Source organism: Larus michahellis, chromosome 3 (assembly GCF_964199755.1).
Source record: "Larus michahellis chromosome 3, bLarMic1.1, whole genome shotgun sequence".
Lineage (NCBI taxonomy): Eukaryota > Metazoa > Chordata > Aves > Charadriiformes > Laridae > Larus > Larus michahellis.
In genome coordinates, this window is record NC_133898.1 from 39,406,551 (window position 1) to 39,421,418 (window position 14,868).

General features: G+C 50.7%; 1 protein-coding gene across 2 annotated transcripts in view; it reads right to left on the reverse strand.

Moving 5' to 3' along the window:
- The window catches only part of TMEM63B (transmembrane protein 63B), a 49,216-nt gene that overhangs the window by 19,106 nt on the left and 15,242 nt on the right, over nt 1–14,868 (reverse strand). For both annotated transcript variants that reach the window (XM_074579773.1, XM_074579772.1), the window contains exon 2: nt 189–387. In XM_074579773.1, coding sequence (XP_074435874.1) covers nt 189–365 — 177 coding nt within the window. In that variant the 5' untranslated portion in view covers nt 366–387. The remainder of the gene's footprint in view (nt 1–188; nt 388–14,868) is intronic.

The following is a 14,868-nucleotide window of genomic DNA, read 5'->3' on the forward strand; positions in this document are numbered from 1 at the left end:
ATGGGCTCAGTGCAGTGGTACTGGAGTTAAGTCAATAGTGGCTAAGCAACACTATGAAGACCATAAAGTCAGCCAGCAGCAAAGTCTGAGATGGCATTTGGGGCCCTCAACTCTAATCACAGGATCACAGTCCTCCCTTCGTGGCTAATTAGGGGAGACAGTGCTGAAGCAGCAGTAGGTAGACTTACGAGAAAGCACATAAAGTCGAGTGCTAGGACGGTGGGCACTCCACCAAAGGGCAGCCCCTGCAGCACAGTGCTGCGGATGCGGGCACTGTAGCAGTAGTCCTTGGTGCTGTTGTTGCATGTGGAGGCTTTGCAGGTGGCCCCTGCTGAGCCCAGGGTGGCGATCACGTAGGGAAGCATCTCTACAGCTTCATCGTCTTCCCTAGGGAAGAGAGAGAAAGGCCTAGTTAGACACACACCAGCTGGACAACAGGATAGCCCTGTCAAAGTTAGGGGCCAACTTTGCCTGCTATCTCAGGCTCCTCTGCACTGCAGGATTTCCCTGGGAAACAGTGTCCAGGGACAAGGTCATCTGGAGAAGCCTGCTGAGTTTGTGGGGTGCTGGAAGAACCCAGGTGTTTCAGCAGCTGTGGTCTCACCACACACAGTCCCAGAGCTCCCTTTCTTGTTCCCCCACTCTCACACCATTTAGATGCCTCTCTTTCTCATGGACTACTCCTCTTCTTGAGGACACAATGTCTCAGCCCCTTCCCCTCAGCAGGGAGAACATTTTATGTACAGGAAAGAATGAAAGGGTGGGGTGGTGGAGACATGAAGTCACGTCTGGATGACGGAAACAAACTGCTACGGGACAGTTGCTGCATCATGATCCCACAATTTCCTTTGCCTGGCTGCGTGCCATTAGCTTTATTAGTCTGAATCACCACCCTCTGCTCACTGTGGGCCTCAGCCCCCAGCTCCCAGGGCACCCATCAGGGGCTGGTTACACCCCCTGCTTGTTTTCTTTCCTTCCTCTGACTTGAATGCATTTAGATGCAAGCATGCAGAGGGCAGGGAGGTGGCTTAGGCTATACTATCAAGCTGATCAAATATTTTATTTATTTCAGTGCCCTCCTCAAATTGCTACAAGACTTGCAGCTGGGCTCGGGTCAGCATCACTGTAGCATCACTGCTTCAACATGGGACAATCTTCCTCCTGCACAGAACAGCTCCATGGGAAACACAGAGAAGACCACGCTAGCAATGGATAAATGCAAACTGAGCGTCACCAGCGCGGTCTAGAAATGACAAATCAACAGCACAAACAGGGGAGAGAAAATCCCATCAGCTGCAGAAGGAAGCAGCGGTAACAGACCAGAAGACCTATCCAGGCTGCCAATCCATAAATCACCCCCCAGCACCCACAAACCACCCCAAATCCTTCACTACTACCATGTACCAAGCAGAGAGGCTGGCTGGCACAACGTCACTGCTGGGCAACGCTCAGGGGCTGCTCACCCAAGCCCAGAAATGCCATCCTGGTGGGCTGGGCAAAAGAGCCATCACTTGCCCAAGCCGCCACCACCACTGCCTTGTGCTGGTTTCAGCCTCTTGTCTCAGAGATGTCCCCTGCCACCAGCTCTGCCCTTCTAGCTCTGCATTGGATGGTGACATTAGCAGAGAGGGTTGCAGGGCTCTTCCCTCCAGCTCATGGTATATCCTGGCAATCTCCTGCCTGGCTGCAGAGATCTATCAGCACCGCAGCACAACACTGGCTGGATAGTGACCACCAAACCATTCACTGCAGTGTCCTAGAGAGCTTGGCTTCAAAGTGATCCCTCCTGGATCAGCTGGGATAGATGAACAGCTGCAAAACAGCTGAAGCACCGATGACAAAGGTCACTGCGATGAGCAAAAGCCCGGTTGGGTACAGGCATTGAGGGGGGTCAGCCACATTGGAAAAACCACCAAGAGATATTCACAGGTACAAAGCTGGAGCAGGGCTGCCAAGAGAAGAAAATGGGAGTGGAAAAGCAGTAGGAGAAAGCCAAGCCACAAGATCGCAGTTGGGAACAAACTGGGAAGCCAGGCAGGATAATTCACCCCGGTTGAATTAATGAGAGACTCGGCAGCTCCAGGGGAGGGATGGGAAGAAATGATGGGATGAGACTCAGCAAAGAGAAGTAAGATGCTTTGGAGTGGGAACAGTTACACCCCTCTGTTTTTACCTCTAAAGTGTCAGCCTAGATGGACTCATTGCAAAGATAATTATCTCTCATTCCTCTTCTTGGGAATCTTATAAACTTTTAGGTTGTAAAATGCAGCAGTGAGTTCCAGATGTTGAATAAACCACTACAATCTCACTGCAAGTCCACAGCCTTCATTTCTCCTCCCATAGTGAGAAAAGGCAAAGAATAAAAGCCTTTGCTTTTTCTAGACCTACTAAGCTATTATTAAGTGCTCTCTCCTTCCCATGACACGAGGTGTCTTCCAGCTCTAACCACTCTCACCGCACATCCCCAATATAGTCCGCTCTTTTGACCCTATGGAAAGGTGACCAGAACCACATACAATATCCTGGGTAGGGAAACGACCTTGACTGCCGGAATGACATCCTGATGCTCTCAGCATCTCTCCTTATTCTACTCCTTGTGCAGCTGAGCATGGTTTATTTCTCCTATGGCATCTTTGCCTATTGAGGAAAAACATCCCTCTTACTGGCCTGCAGTGTGGCTGCCCTGAGTAGCCACAGTAATTTAGTAGCCAGCCATGTCCCAGAACGAATAATTCCTTCCAATACACCTGACTGCACACTTCTCAGTACCCACTTTCTCCTTGCTGTGTTACTTTGGAGTTGCTTCAGCTTGTCAAATCTGAATGACTCCAGGGTATCGGCAGATTTTGGATACCTTGCTGCACACTATCTTTTCTGGGTCATTAATAGCGAAGGACCTCATCCCTCTGCTCTTGGCACATTCAAGTTCCTCATTCACTCCTAGGCTTTGTTTTTGGACCCTCAGCTAGTTTTTGATCCAGGACTCTACACCTCCTCCAGCGGACAGTTTTCTTAATAGTCTTCTGCAAGGAATTTCAGAGGTTTTCTGAACATCCAAGCAAATTACATAAGCTGGACGAATATTACCTATTATTTTACCGAAGTACTGAAAGACTTAGAACATATCACAGAAGTATAATTTTCCTCTGCAGAGACCAAACTATTTACCTCATTCCTGCATGTTTTATAGCCCCATTTTCCAGTCGTCTTTCTAAAAGCAACGAGGCTCATTCATACACTCACATTGCCCACGACCCTATCATAATCATTATTTATAAAAACCATTACGTGTTCAAGACAAACTTTGCAAGCCTGCTGGTAATTTAAGCCACATTTCACAGAGACAGGTCCCAGAGACTTTTTGTGTTTTCCCTGAAGCCCAGAAGATGGACTGGAAGGGACTGGAGATAAACCTTCCTAGTCTCTCCAGTAACCCACCCAGAACACCCAGTAATAGAAAAGCTGTGGCATATATGTCCAAGGCTTAGGTTGCCCTTTCGTCAGCCCAGCCAGGTGTCCCAGCAGCGGTCAGCACCATCCTTAGGTATGCAACCTCCTGCTTGGCTGGTAAGCACAAGAAGGGGCTCCCCATGGAGAGAGAGGCGTTTCGGGTGTGTGGGAAGGCTGGGAGAGCTTGCAGGGATGTCAGGAACACTTTTGTCCTTCCAGCTCCCCCAGCTGCAGGCACACCTGGCAGCAGGCTAGAGGTGACCTGCCAGCACATCACTTCAGGTCAGACCCACCAAGGTACCCAGCTTCTTCTGGTGTTACAACACAAATGAGGCAACTAAGAAAACGCTTAACAACCATCTCTGCAGGCTTGATCAATAGTGTCTACCTAGTATCCTTCATCCAAAGACCTTCCCCAGGAGCCTATCAGCTGAGCAGGAGGCTGGCTGGTCTTGACAGGCACAGCGCAACCCATAGGCTTGGCAATGCCTCTGTCCTCGCACTCAGTTTGCGCCTTGGTCTCAGATGGCTGCTCCACGGGACCCTTGGTCCCCAACCTCTACCAGGCAGGGCACGCTGCAACATGTCCTGTGCTGCAAGGTGCAGGGCTGGTCCTGGAGGCGGCCGATGCCAGGTGCGGTGTTTTAAGCAAAGCACAGGCAGGGAGGAAAGGCGGCGCTCACAGCAAGCACAGTCTTGTGGTACAGCAGCACGCTCGCCATTACCAAAGGAAATCCCCTCCAGCAGCACGGGAGGGAAAGGGGTACTTCTACAGCAACAACCGCCCCCCTCCCCAAACACATGTCCTACTTCCACCCAAAGCAGAGATGGTTTTGCAAAACTTTCTGTTCAGATCCTGCTACCTGCCTCTGGGGAAGGACCCTGGGTGCCTCCTTACACCTATGCTGCCACCACAGGTAGGAGAGCCTCTGTGACCACACACGCTGTGCTGTTCTGCGGATGTGGTTAAAAGTGCCTTTCCTGGTCCCTCCTTCCCCTAACAGGCTGTAGAACAGGATTATCTTGGCTCTGCCTGGGCTGGGATGCTACCATCAGCACAAGCTTCTGCGCATCAAGAGAGAGACACAGGGAGTTGGTGGTAAGCTGTTGTGAGGGCTGGCGTGGTGGGAACCAGCCCGAGGTGTCCAAGCCCTTTCCTGACTGGAAGTACGGCTTCCCACCACAACCGGGCCAAGGAAGCAGTAAGAGCAGGACATCAAACCAGGTCCCACGCAAGCCCTAGTCTGTGTGTTTAATGCTGACTTCCTCAAAACAGCAAGGACAGCACAGAATGACTTGCCAAAAGGCATTTTCAGCTCTTATTCAGCATTACTGGACTCCAACCCCTTCTCTATGAGCAGCAGGAAGGGCAGAGGGAGGAACAACAGTCCCCCAGTTTCCCCCATCCACAGAGAAGTCTGCTTCCTTCCCCACACCACAACCTCTACATTCCCAGCAGGACCTATGCGTCCACACTGCCCCATGTTTCCACCCCTACATGTCAGGAGCAGAGGCATCCTGCTTCCCAGCTGAAGTCCCTATAGCACATCCCACCCGGGTCCTGCAGTGCATGCAGCCTCCAGCCCAGCTCCTGCCTGCTCAGCCCTGGGAACTGCTGCTCTTGAGGGCTTGGCAGACTCAGCAGAACAGGAGTTCTCCTCCTTGCTGTTGTCCTTGGCCTGCAGGTCAGCACAGCTCACTGGGTTTTCCTTTCGGATGAGCATCCACATAGAAGCCAAGCAAGCCTCCACGCTCCCAGCCATCCATTACAAAGGGAAAGAGGAAAGAAGGTGGCACGAGGCTGGGAAGGCCAGGATGACACCCCTTCACCCTTCTATGTCTCAGCCTGCAGAGTGTGCATCAGGATGCTCATGGACTCATCCCACAGTCTGGGCAGGGGCTGATGTCTGGCAGAGTCCTGAGGGGCTCTTGCAGGGCAGGGGACCAGGAGACACCCATTGAGGAGGCTACCTGCCCCACGCCGAACTCTGACGCAGCACAGAGTGGCTAGGGCACGCAATAAAAATAGCGCTGCAGGCCCTCCCAAATGGAGCATTTCCCATTCTCCTCTCCAGCTCACCCTGGAGTCTCTGTGCCTCATGCCCAGCACTCGCATCCTCTGCCAAAACCCTGGCACCAGGAGGAAAGAAGAAAGAGAAAGCAACCTGCTGGGACTCGGGCAGGAGTGATGCAGAAGGTGGGCAGCTGGCTTACAGGCAGACAGATGCACTGACATGGGCGAGCGGCTAGCTGTGTTCTTCCAGCCGCACCACCGATGTCAGCCAGACATGAGGAGGTGGCCTGAGAAACACTTGCAGAAAAATATAAATCAATAAAGCATATGCCTGCCCTTGCAGCCAGAACGACGTAAGCATACAAGCTACATTCATTTGTTTTCTCACCGGTAAATGTTAATAACCCCATCTGTAATTAGAACAGAGAGACTGTGCTCCAGTAGAGATGCATTCGTTTACGGAAATGTGACAGTCTCAGGGCACAGAGATAGGCAGCCGGATACCAGCAGGTCTGGGGTGAGGATGCTAGAGATTTCCAGATTAAAAAAAAAAAAAAAAACCAAAACCAAAAAAAAAACCATCCCAAAATTTGCTAAATCTCTAGGACATGACGTTCAGGAAGGTGAGGTCTGTTTTAGTACCTGGCCCCAGAGGGTGCTGGGGACATGGCATGTGTCTTTGCAGACCTGCTCCTCTGGGGTCCCCTTGGTCTCCCAAGCACCATAGGTAACGCTGTGACACCAGGGACCTGAGCCCAGAGGACGTGCCACCCTGAGCCCCTGCCTGACAGGGCAACACAGACCTGCTTGCACTGGGCACTTGGGGACCCTCATGCAGCAGCGGGCACCCAAGGTTGAGGGAGCCTTTTCACCCCCCAAACAGCCACCTAGGTTACCTGCAGCTCGACGGAGAAGACCAGCAGAGCTCTGTGCAAACCGCTTGCAGCCACAAACAGACCACAGGAAGAACAGTCCAACCTTTGGCGAGCAAGCAGGGAAAAGCCTCGGGAGAGACAGGGAGAAGGGGGCTTGCAAATCAGCTGAAAGCCTTTCCCAGAGTACAGCAGCAAATAAAAGGGGTAAATAGCGCTCTTGCTGCAGACAGAGTGGTGGGAAAGCTGCCCTGCGCCATGCTTCAGACCTGGCATGGGGCTTTCAGGCAGCTGAGGGACGGAGAAGTGCTGACACACTGGGTGCAGCGAGGAGGAACGCGATCTGCAGGCGAAGGGGAAAAGCATCAAGAAGAAAATGTGCTACTGGCACATTTCAAACAAGCCTGGGCAAAGCACCGACGAGCATACAATAAGGATCAGTCCTGTATCGCCCAGGAAGGAGGGAGGGCCTGCCAAAGCCCTGCATCTCTCTGCCTCCTCTCCATCTCCTCCAGTCAACGTACAACACCCCCTGCATGCTTCATCATCTCTATGAGCCAGCCAAGCAGACACCAGGCCTCCAAAGCATTGATCTGGCAGGTTTGGCTTCTTCAAAGCAAAAACTAAGCGCACACTTGCCCTGGGTCTAAGGTCCTTCCATCTGGCTTTGCATCAGGCCTCAAATATCTCCCAGCAAAGGGCATCACAACTTTTTTTGTGTGTATAAGCTCCCAGCCCTGGTGTTGGCAGATACCGTCACTGTCACGGCCAGCCCCTGACCCCATGCTGCTCAGAGCACCACTCTGCAGCAGCTTGCGTACTGCTGGCTGTGCACATCCTGCTGCTCGGGAACCCCTGGTTCTGCTCCCAGCACAGGTGTAAGCACAGCCGACCACCCAAGTGATTCATTCTGCACTGGGATGGTGCCTGGCAGGGATGGAAGTAGACTGTAACAGCTGGGAGCCTTTGGATCCACGAGAAACCTGGGTTTTATTTTCTCCTAAAGGCAATCAAGATGTACGTAGATCACTTCATGAGCAAAAGGGGAAGGAAGAATGGCTTATCCACCCAAAAGGAGGAGGGGAACTCCTCCTGACATTCTGTCCTGAACCTGCTAGAGGGTGATCCTGAAGGTACACAGATGTTTTGGAGACCCCTGCTTACTTCCTGGGGCTCAGTGCTGGGCTGCTCCTTCATTTCGAATGCTTGAAATAGGGTTGTTTGAAGAACTCCCCCTCCCTTCCTTGGGAAAAAACACTCCACAAGCTGGGGAATCTCAGCATCAGAGAAATCATCAAGTTTCAGGTGAAACCAAACCACTTCCACAACTTCATCTTGACAGCCCTCCTTTGACCAGGCCACACAAAACAACTTATTTTTTGGAAGTTATTTTCTCATCCATGATTTTCCATAAGGAGAAGAGCTTTTGGGTGCTAACTTCCATGAAGGTCAGGGAACCTGTTCAGGTCACAACTCCATCCCTTTCAAGATCACCCAGGATAGTCAATCACAAAACCTTACCTTTGAACATCAGCAAAACCCTTCATGCTGCCTTCGCTCACCGGAAACTGTCTGCCTTGCCAAGCGATACCGATTTAGCTGCAGACAGCTAGGTCTTTTTTATGCCTCTTTTTTACAGGAACTCCCTACAATCTGCTGGCAGTGCTTTCAAGTCATATGGTGCCCTGAACATAACATACCATGCCAAGAGGGGCTGTACCACCGCTCAAAACCTTGGTATGCAGTAGTTCATGCTCCTCTCATCTCAGCTGGCTAATCTGTCCTCGGCCTAAAGGCTCTTTGGTCTCTCTGGCTCTGCGTTTTGCTCCTGCCTCACACCTTGCTGCCCTCCTGCCTCTGTTTTTACATCCCTTTGTACTGGGTGCTCCTGGGCAAGGGGCGTCTGTCCCTGTCTGGCCAACAGGGAAGGGCTGATGGCATCCCCTTCCCCTCCAGGGAGGTTTGGTGGAACAGTGGCAGACATGCAATACCATGCTACGGCACTGCTGCCAAGAAAGCCGCCCGACCGCCTCCATCTGTCTACGAGGAACCAACACAGCCCTGGCACCTGGCATTTCTGCACCACTAAGGAGAGGTCTCCAGCCCCATCTTATTTGCCTCCTGACAAACACCATGGAGTCTTGATGCCACATGGACACCCTCAGGGTCCCATCCATGCATCCCATCCTAGTCCATGGCAAGGGCCCATCTCCTCCTCTGCCATCAAGAGGAAGCCCAAACCAATCCAACAGTTCTCCGCATCAATCTGCTCTCAGTCTGCACAGCAGAGTCACAGCCAACCTGATTTGCATTAAATTTTGAGTGTTAGATTTCATGAGTCACCGAATCAAACACTTTGGTTCCAAATATATCTACCTGTCACTTTCCCTTCAAGCTCCTGGGCTATAAATCTATCAGAAAGAAACCAAGTTTGTCTGCCAGCTTGTACTTTATAGTCTATAAAGAAACACTGCTCACTGTTTGGCTTCCCTTGTTTCCTGTAGGCATATGCTGGTAGTGATACAGCAAACGCAAAATAAATAAGTTGAGTGGTGAGACTGACAAGGCGCTGGACTTCACGATGTATATTCTGCAAAGCAGTGGCCATATGGCAACCAAGCCCTGGTTGGGAGTAAGCCCCAGAAAACAGGGCCTCCTCACCTACCACCCAACACCGCAGCAGTAGCAGTAGCTACCAATTCCCAGCAGATGCTTACCAAACTCAAGGATGGAGACTCCACCATCTCTCAACACCAGTGGTTTTCAGCTTCTGGTTTATGGACCCCAGTGACACATGGGCTGTTCCTCAGGGGTTGCCTTCTTGGTCATCTCCTACATGTCTATTATCACCGCTTATGCTACTTGCATGTGGTATGCACCTTCCTTGCAAAATTTTTATGAGCCTGCCCCAGGCTGGCTCACCCATACTTCATTCCTTAGGTGAGAGTAACTATTTATACAGGATCTTTACTGCACAAATATCACTTCAGCTTTTGAGCACTGTTAGTGAGAGCTGTTCAGGTGCATGACATCTGGCTTTTCTGAAGCATGGACCAGACTTACTGGTGATGCCTTATTTGCTCTGAATTTTTCCATGTTCCCCTCCATTTCTTAAGTGACCAAACGCCATCTTTTCCATTTTGCACAGATAGACATTTTTAGCAAGAGCTTTACTCCTCTCCCAGCTCTCATCCCTTTTTCCTTTGTTTATCAGTAAGCTCACCTCACCTTACAGCTTCTTGTTTATCTCTGATCTTAATCCTCTTGTGCATAGGGGAGTATTAACATATTTGCCTTCCTTCATGCCCCATAACTGTCCCCTGCCAGTCATGACAGACTGGGTATTCTCATCTGCACCCAGCTTTTCCTCTCAAGTGAGGCATATGTGTGTGTCTCTCGTAAACCCAGGTTTCTGAGCTAGTCTCTCAAGGTCACATTGATTGTTTCCTCCTCCTCACTTCTGCACGACAGGAGTCTTTACCTCCTTGCAGCACAGCGCTCAAAGACACAGGAATTCTGTCCACTGGGCATGATTACAATCACTTCCCTACACAGTGTGATCAGCACTTCCCACCAAGGAAAGCCTTGGTGATGCGAGTCACCAAGCAGTGGCAAGAAGCATCTCTCAAGAGTTGTCCAAACTGCTTCTCCGGGCTCCACAGCTGGTTCCAGGCCAGGGGCTGGTAGGATACCCTACTGCATCAGCCCTGGGAGCATCCCTACTCCTTACTCTGCAGCACGCAAGCTGCTCACTCAGAGGTTATTGGGGGGTAAGCGTCTCTCTTGCCCGGTCCTCCTGCCCTAAGCACTGACAACACCGCACTTAGCAGGCACAGGGTTGCGGCATTATGTGTCTTGGATGGTACTTCAGAAAAGCTTCATGCTTTTAGCAAGTGCTCCATAGGGACCCAGGAAAATTGAAACCCTGCATCAATTCAGGAACAGTGGCAAAGCAGGTGCAAGAGCCGCTTAGAGCGGCATCCCTGGAGTTGACACTTAGCAGCACACAGAACACCCCTCCTTCACATCAGAAGGTGGAGAAACTTGGCACTAGCAGGGAAGGGCCTACAAGCCTGGCTCCCTCATCCAGCAGGAAACACACAGGATGCAAAATCAGCAAGCCCAGAGGGGAAACCCCTTCCCCTGTGGGCACTGGGGGTCAAGGAGCCAGCATGCTGCATGGCCTCCAGCAGGAGCAGCCTCTCAGCATTGCTCCTACAACAACAGGAACATCTACTCCAAACCCTGGCACCTGCACCCTTTCTATAACAAATAAAGGCTGATCCTTTCCAAAGGTCCTTAAGCAGATTGCAGCTCCAAGTGTTTGTATTTTGCAGGCTAGGGATGTTCTCGTGTTTTCCTCCCCTTCCTTACCGCACTCCTAGGGTAGTGCTTGCCTTGCAGGGTTAGTCTACAAAGGACCCATAGCACAGGCAAACAACAAAGGTCAACACAATCACAGCCCTGAAGCAGGTAGAATTGAGCTCCCTTTACAACTCCGTGCTGAGAAGAAATTCATCAGCTACAGCAGGAGGAGGAAAGAAGTCAGTTGTTCCTCAACAGCAGACATCAGCAAAGGGCTCTCGCAGCAAGAGGTCTGGATGTGGCCAGCAAGCCAGGACAGTTACAGGAGAACACCTAGGAACCAGCATTCTGCATATGCTGGGGAAATCAAGATAGGAGTCAGAGCTCCAGCAACAGCAGCACAGCACAACCCAGGACACTATGCACAGGGCTGGCACAGCAACCAGTACAACCAAGAACAACAGGGCAACCTTGGCCAAAAGGACGTCCAAATTAGGACAGTGATGGTGGAAAAACCTTGAGGCTTTACAGCACACCGCTCCCTTTATGCACTCTGTCCCAGCAGCTACTGAACTCCAACATGGCAGACAGAGGCTGTAAGAGACCAATTTTGAGCTCCTGCTGGGCACTGAATAGATAACAAAGGTCCATAGCAGAGCAAGATGGACATTAAACACAGATTTTAGACTGTCCTTGCCCCCAGGCCCTCACCTGTGCTACAGACAGAGAACCACTGGACCTCACTTGGCATATCAGTACCCAAAGATGTCCCAGTTCCTCTTCTGCTGGACGTTTGCTCTGATGCTACCAGAAGGATCTAATCTAGAGCCAGCTCACCGACAACCTTCACCTGCTGGGAAGAATGAGGGTTGAACACGTCTCTTTGAGCTTTCAGGGCAGCTCTGCCTGCCTTCAACTGCCAGGGCTGGGGTCTGCAGGCAGGAATCACTCGCATGCACCAGGCTGGGAATGCCGGGCTCTCAGCCAGCCCCCAGCACTTGAGTGATGCTGATTGTGCTCTTCTTTTCAATGGTCTCTCTCCACCCCGTGGGGCTTGGCAAGAGGACCTGGGCCTGGCTTGGGAACACAGGGAACAAAGCACCGGTCGGTCGCTGGGCACAGAGACGATGGCGTCCAGCTGAGACCAGGAACACTGAAGTGGTACTTCAAGGCAAGCAGCCCGGCTCCCAGACCTGCAGATACAGGTGTGCAAGATAAAGTGGCTGTTTGGACTTGGAGGAGGGTACTGAATTTTCAGTAAGACGCAGCAGTGCAAGCCTTGTGTCATCTGGACTCTATCTCAATGTTAGGACAAACAAAGAAACAGTACTTTAACTGGGCAAAGCAGCTCTGAGTCACTGTTTATCCATGGAGCACAGCTCCACAAGAGCAAATACCAAGCCTATGAAAGTCTACTAAAGACATGCAGTTGGTAACCTGGGCTCCTTTTGCCCACAGCCCTGGCTGAAGCTAGGGTGCTCACACCTAAGACCACTGAAATCCTGACTTGATATAAAGGAGGTGCCTTGAAGGTCACCCCAGAAGCAACGTGGAGCACACCAAATACTGTGCACCAAGGGCTGCTGGAGGTGAAGTCAGGAAGCGCCCTCCTGCCCAGACGGACCAGCATCACACACAAGAACTAAGACCAGATACCTGACAGCCCCTCAGGCATGTCTCCCAGGCAGCCTCTGCTCCTCCAGGCTGTGGCATTGAAAGGAAAACAGCAGCAGGCACTTTCCATGGGCTTGCATATGGAGAACACCCAGGAGCAGCTAAGCATCATGGCCTAGAGCAGCTGTAAGGTAGTCTGCACACCTGAAGGCTGCTTTCCATGGAAAGCACAGCCCTAAACAGAGTGCAAATCAGTGGTGATTCCTGATTGGAACCGCAGCAGCGACCCCAAGAGGGACCACACTCAGAAGAGCTGCGCTGCTCCCATCCCATCACCTCTGCTGCAAGTTAAGCCCTTCATCCTTGACACATCCTTATGGGTTAGTGGGAGCCAAAACCCATCACTTCTGGCCATTGTTTCCCAAGACCACCTCTCCCTCTCAAAACACTCCCTCATACTCTGTGCTTCCACAGATGACACCTAACGCCAAAAGAAAACAGCGTGACAGCACTGATGGATGGGGTGCACGTGCCCCAAGCCTAGGCTGAATCTCATCTTGTGTCTCCATCCTTGAGTGGAGCCTTGAAGTTTGGTTTGAAGGTCACCCTGTACCCACAACCCTAACCCTTCCCTGGACAAGGGTACCAGCACACAGCACAACACTGGCAAGATGCACCAAAGTGCACCATATGTTTCCACCAAGAAAGCACACTCCTGGCTGTTCCCCTTCTATGGAAGGGGCATCTGGCTACACGGACCGATGTGAAGTGCAGCATCACAGAGGCGGGCAGGAAAGGCAGTATACCCAAATAAAAAGGAGCCAGTGGACCCCGAAGAAAATCAGAGTACCTTCAGGCAACAAAACTGTTCTTTGCTGGTTCACGTGCGAGGGCAAGGCGAACATGCTGTCCCTTACCTCATTTCTGGATCAGGACAACATATCACATGTATTGCTTGAAAAGACAAATCACCCGTTAAAGCAGTGGCTGAGGCCTCTAATACAACATGGCAGAACAGCAAGCAGTTCCTCCAGAATTTTCCTTATAGGTGTGAAGCTTGCCTGGCCTTCCCAAACACATCACGGGAGCAAGAGTATAAAAACAATTAGTAGATTATGGCATTTTGAGATCAATTACTAATTAATAACCCAGATGAGGTTACTGCTTAGTATTTCTCCCAACACAAATCGAGCTTTGACAGCTGTATGGGCAAATGCTTGTTAAGATACTTTTCCAAGGATCTTCATGCAAAAGAAATCACCCCTGCTCAGGAAAGCTCCTAAGTATGTACTTATCTTGAAACGCTCTCACTGAAGCCATCATAACTTAAGTATATGGCTAAATTAAAGTGTTTACCTAAGAAGGGACGGACTTGAGCACTATGTTCTGCTTCAAGGACCAGATGTTTTCCAAGACTACTCTCTGAACCCTGGCTATGTGCACTGGTTATCAGCCCAGCCCCAGCTGAGTGTCTCAGGGTAGAAGCAGCAAAGATCAAGTAGCTTAACCAGAATTTTTCTTTGATGATGAGAAATAAGTTCCTCCAAATACACTTTATAGTGACTGGTTAAATAAATAATCCCAGACCAGAAAGCTTTCTTCTCTTCATGGGCAAATGGTTCTAGCAGGCTTGAAAGGCATCCCATTCTTCCTGATTCTGTTTCATTACTTCTGCTTCTGGCTGCTCCTCCAAAAATACTGCTCCCCCTTCTCAGCATGGAGATATAAGATCCCTTGCTGTCAGGAGATGTCTCACCTGCCTCCACTCTCCTTAAGCTATGCTCTGTACACCTGGCATTTTTCCAAGCACACCTTTCCAGCCTCTGACTGCTTCCGCAGCTGATGTCTCTCTGTATGGTCAGCATCTTTCTAGCTGTATTGTGCCTGAGCATCCCAAACACGGATATGGCCAGCGCGAGAACGGTACTGCGGTCCCCTTGCTCTGCAGCACAACTCCTTTGCATTTATAGCCTGAAAGGCCAGTGTTCTCTTTCAGTCACATCATGGCCAAATATCTAAACCTCTATACCCTGTCATCCTAGCTTTCCCTCTCACTTCCCACTTCCTCCGGCACAGCTGCCTCCCATGGTGTCCAAAGTGTCCACAGCAGGAGAGGAAAGCAAGCTTTTTTTATTTTTAAATAAACACAGTAGTTTGGCAAGTGTCAACATGGTGAACTTCAGTTTTCTCATTTATATCAACATTCAAACATCCCAGTTGTCTCATTTTTACACAGTGGGACACACCCGCAATTTGTTGCCAGACTTGCTACCCATCATCAGCATTAGCATCAGGCTTGCCTTGCTCTTGGCAAACACCACCACACAACCAACACGGCCTTTGCATCTCCATTGCTGTTACGGGGTATTTTGAACAGGTCTCCTGCACTAAAGCACTCGAGTACCTCAATTTCCCCAAGTAGTTCTATAATCCAGGGTCTCTTGCACTCCTGCTGGGGAACGCAATCTACAGATGCAAGAGGCGAGCTTCATTAACGCGTGATGGAGCAGAAGCTTCCTAACATTTGCTTTTTAGATCATGGTGTGGAAAGACATGTGCTACATGCTAGACATAAGGCAGGAGCCTCTTGCAGGGTATTTTGCTTTTTATCAA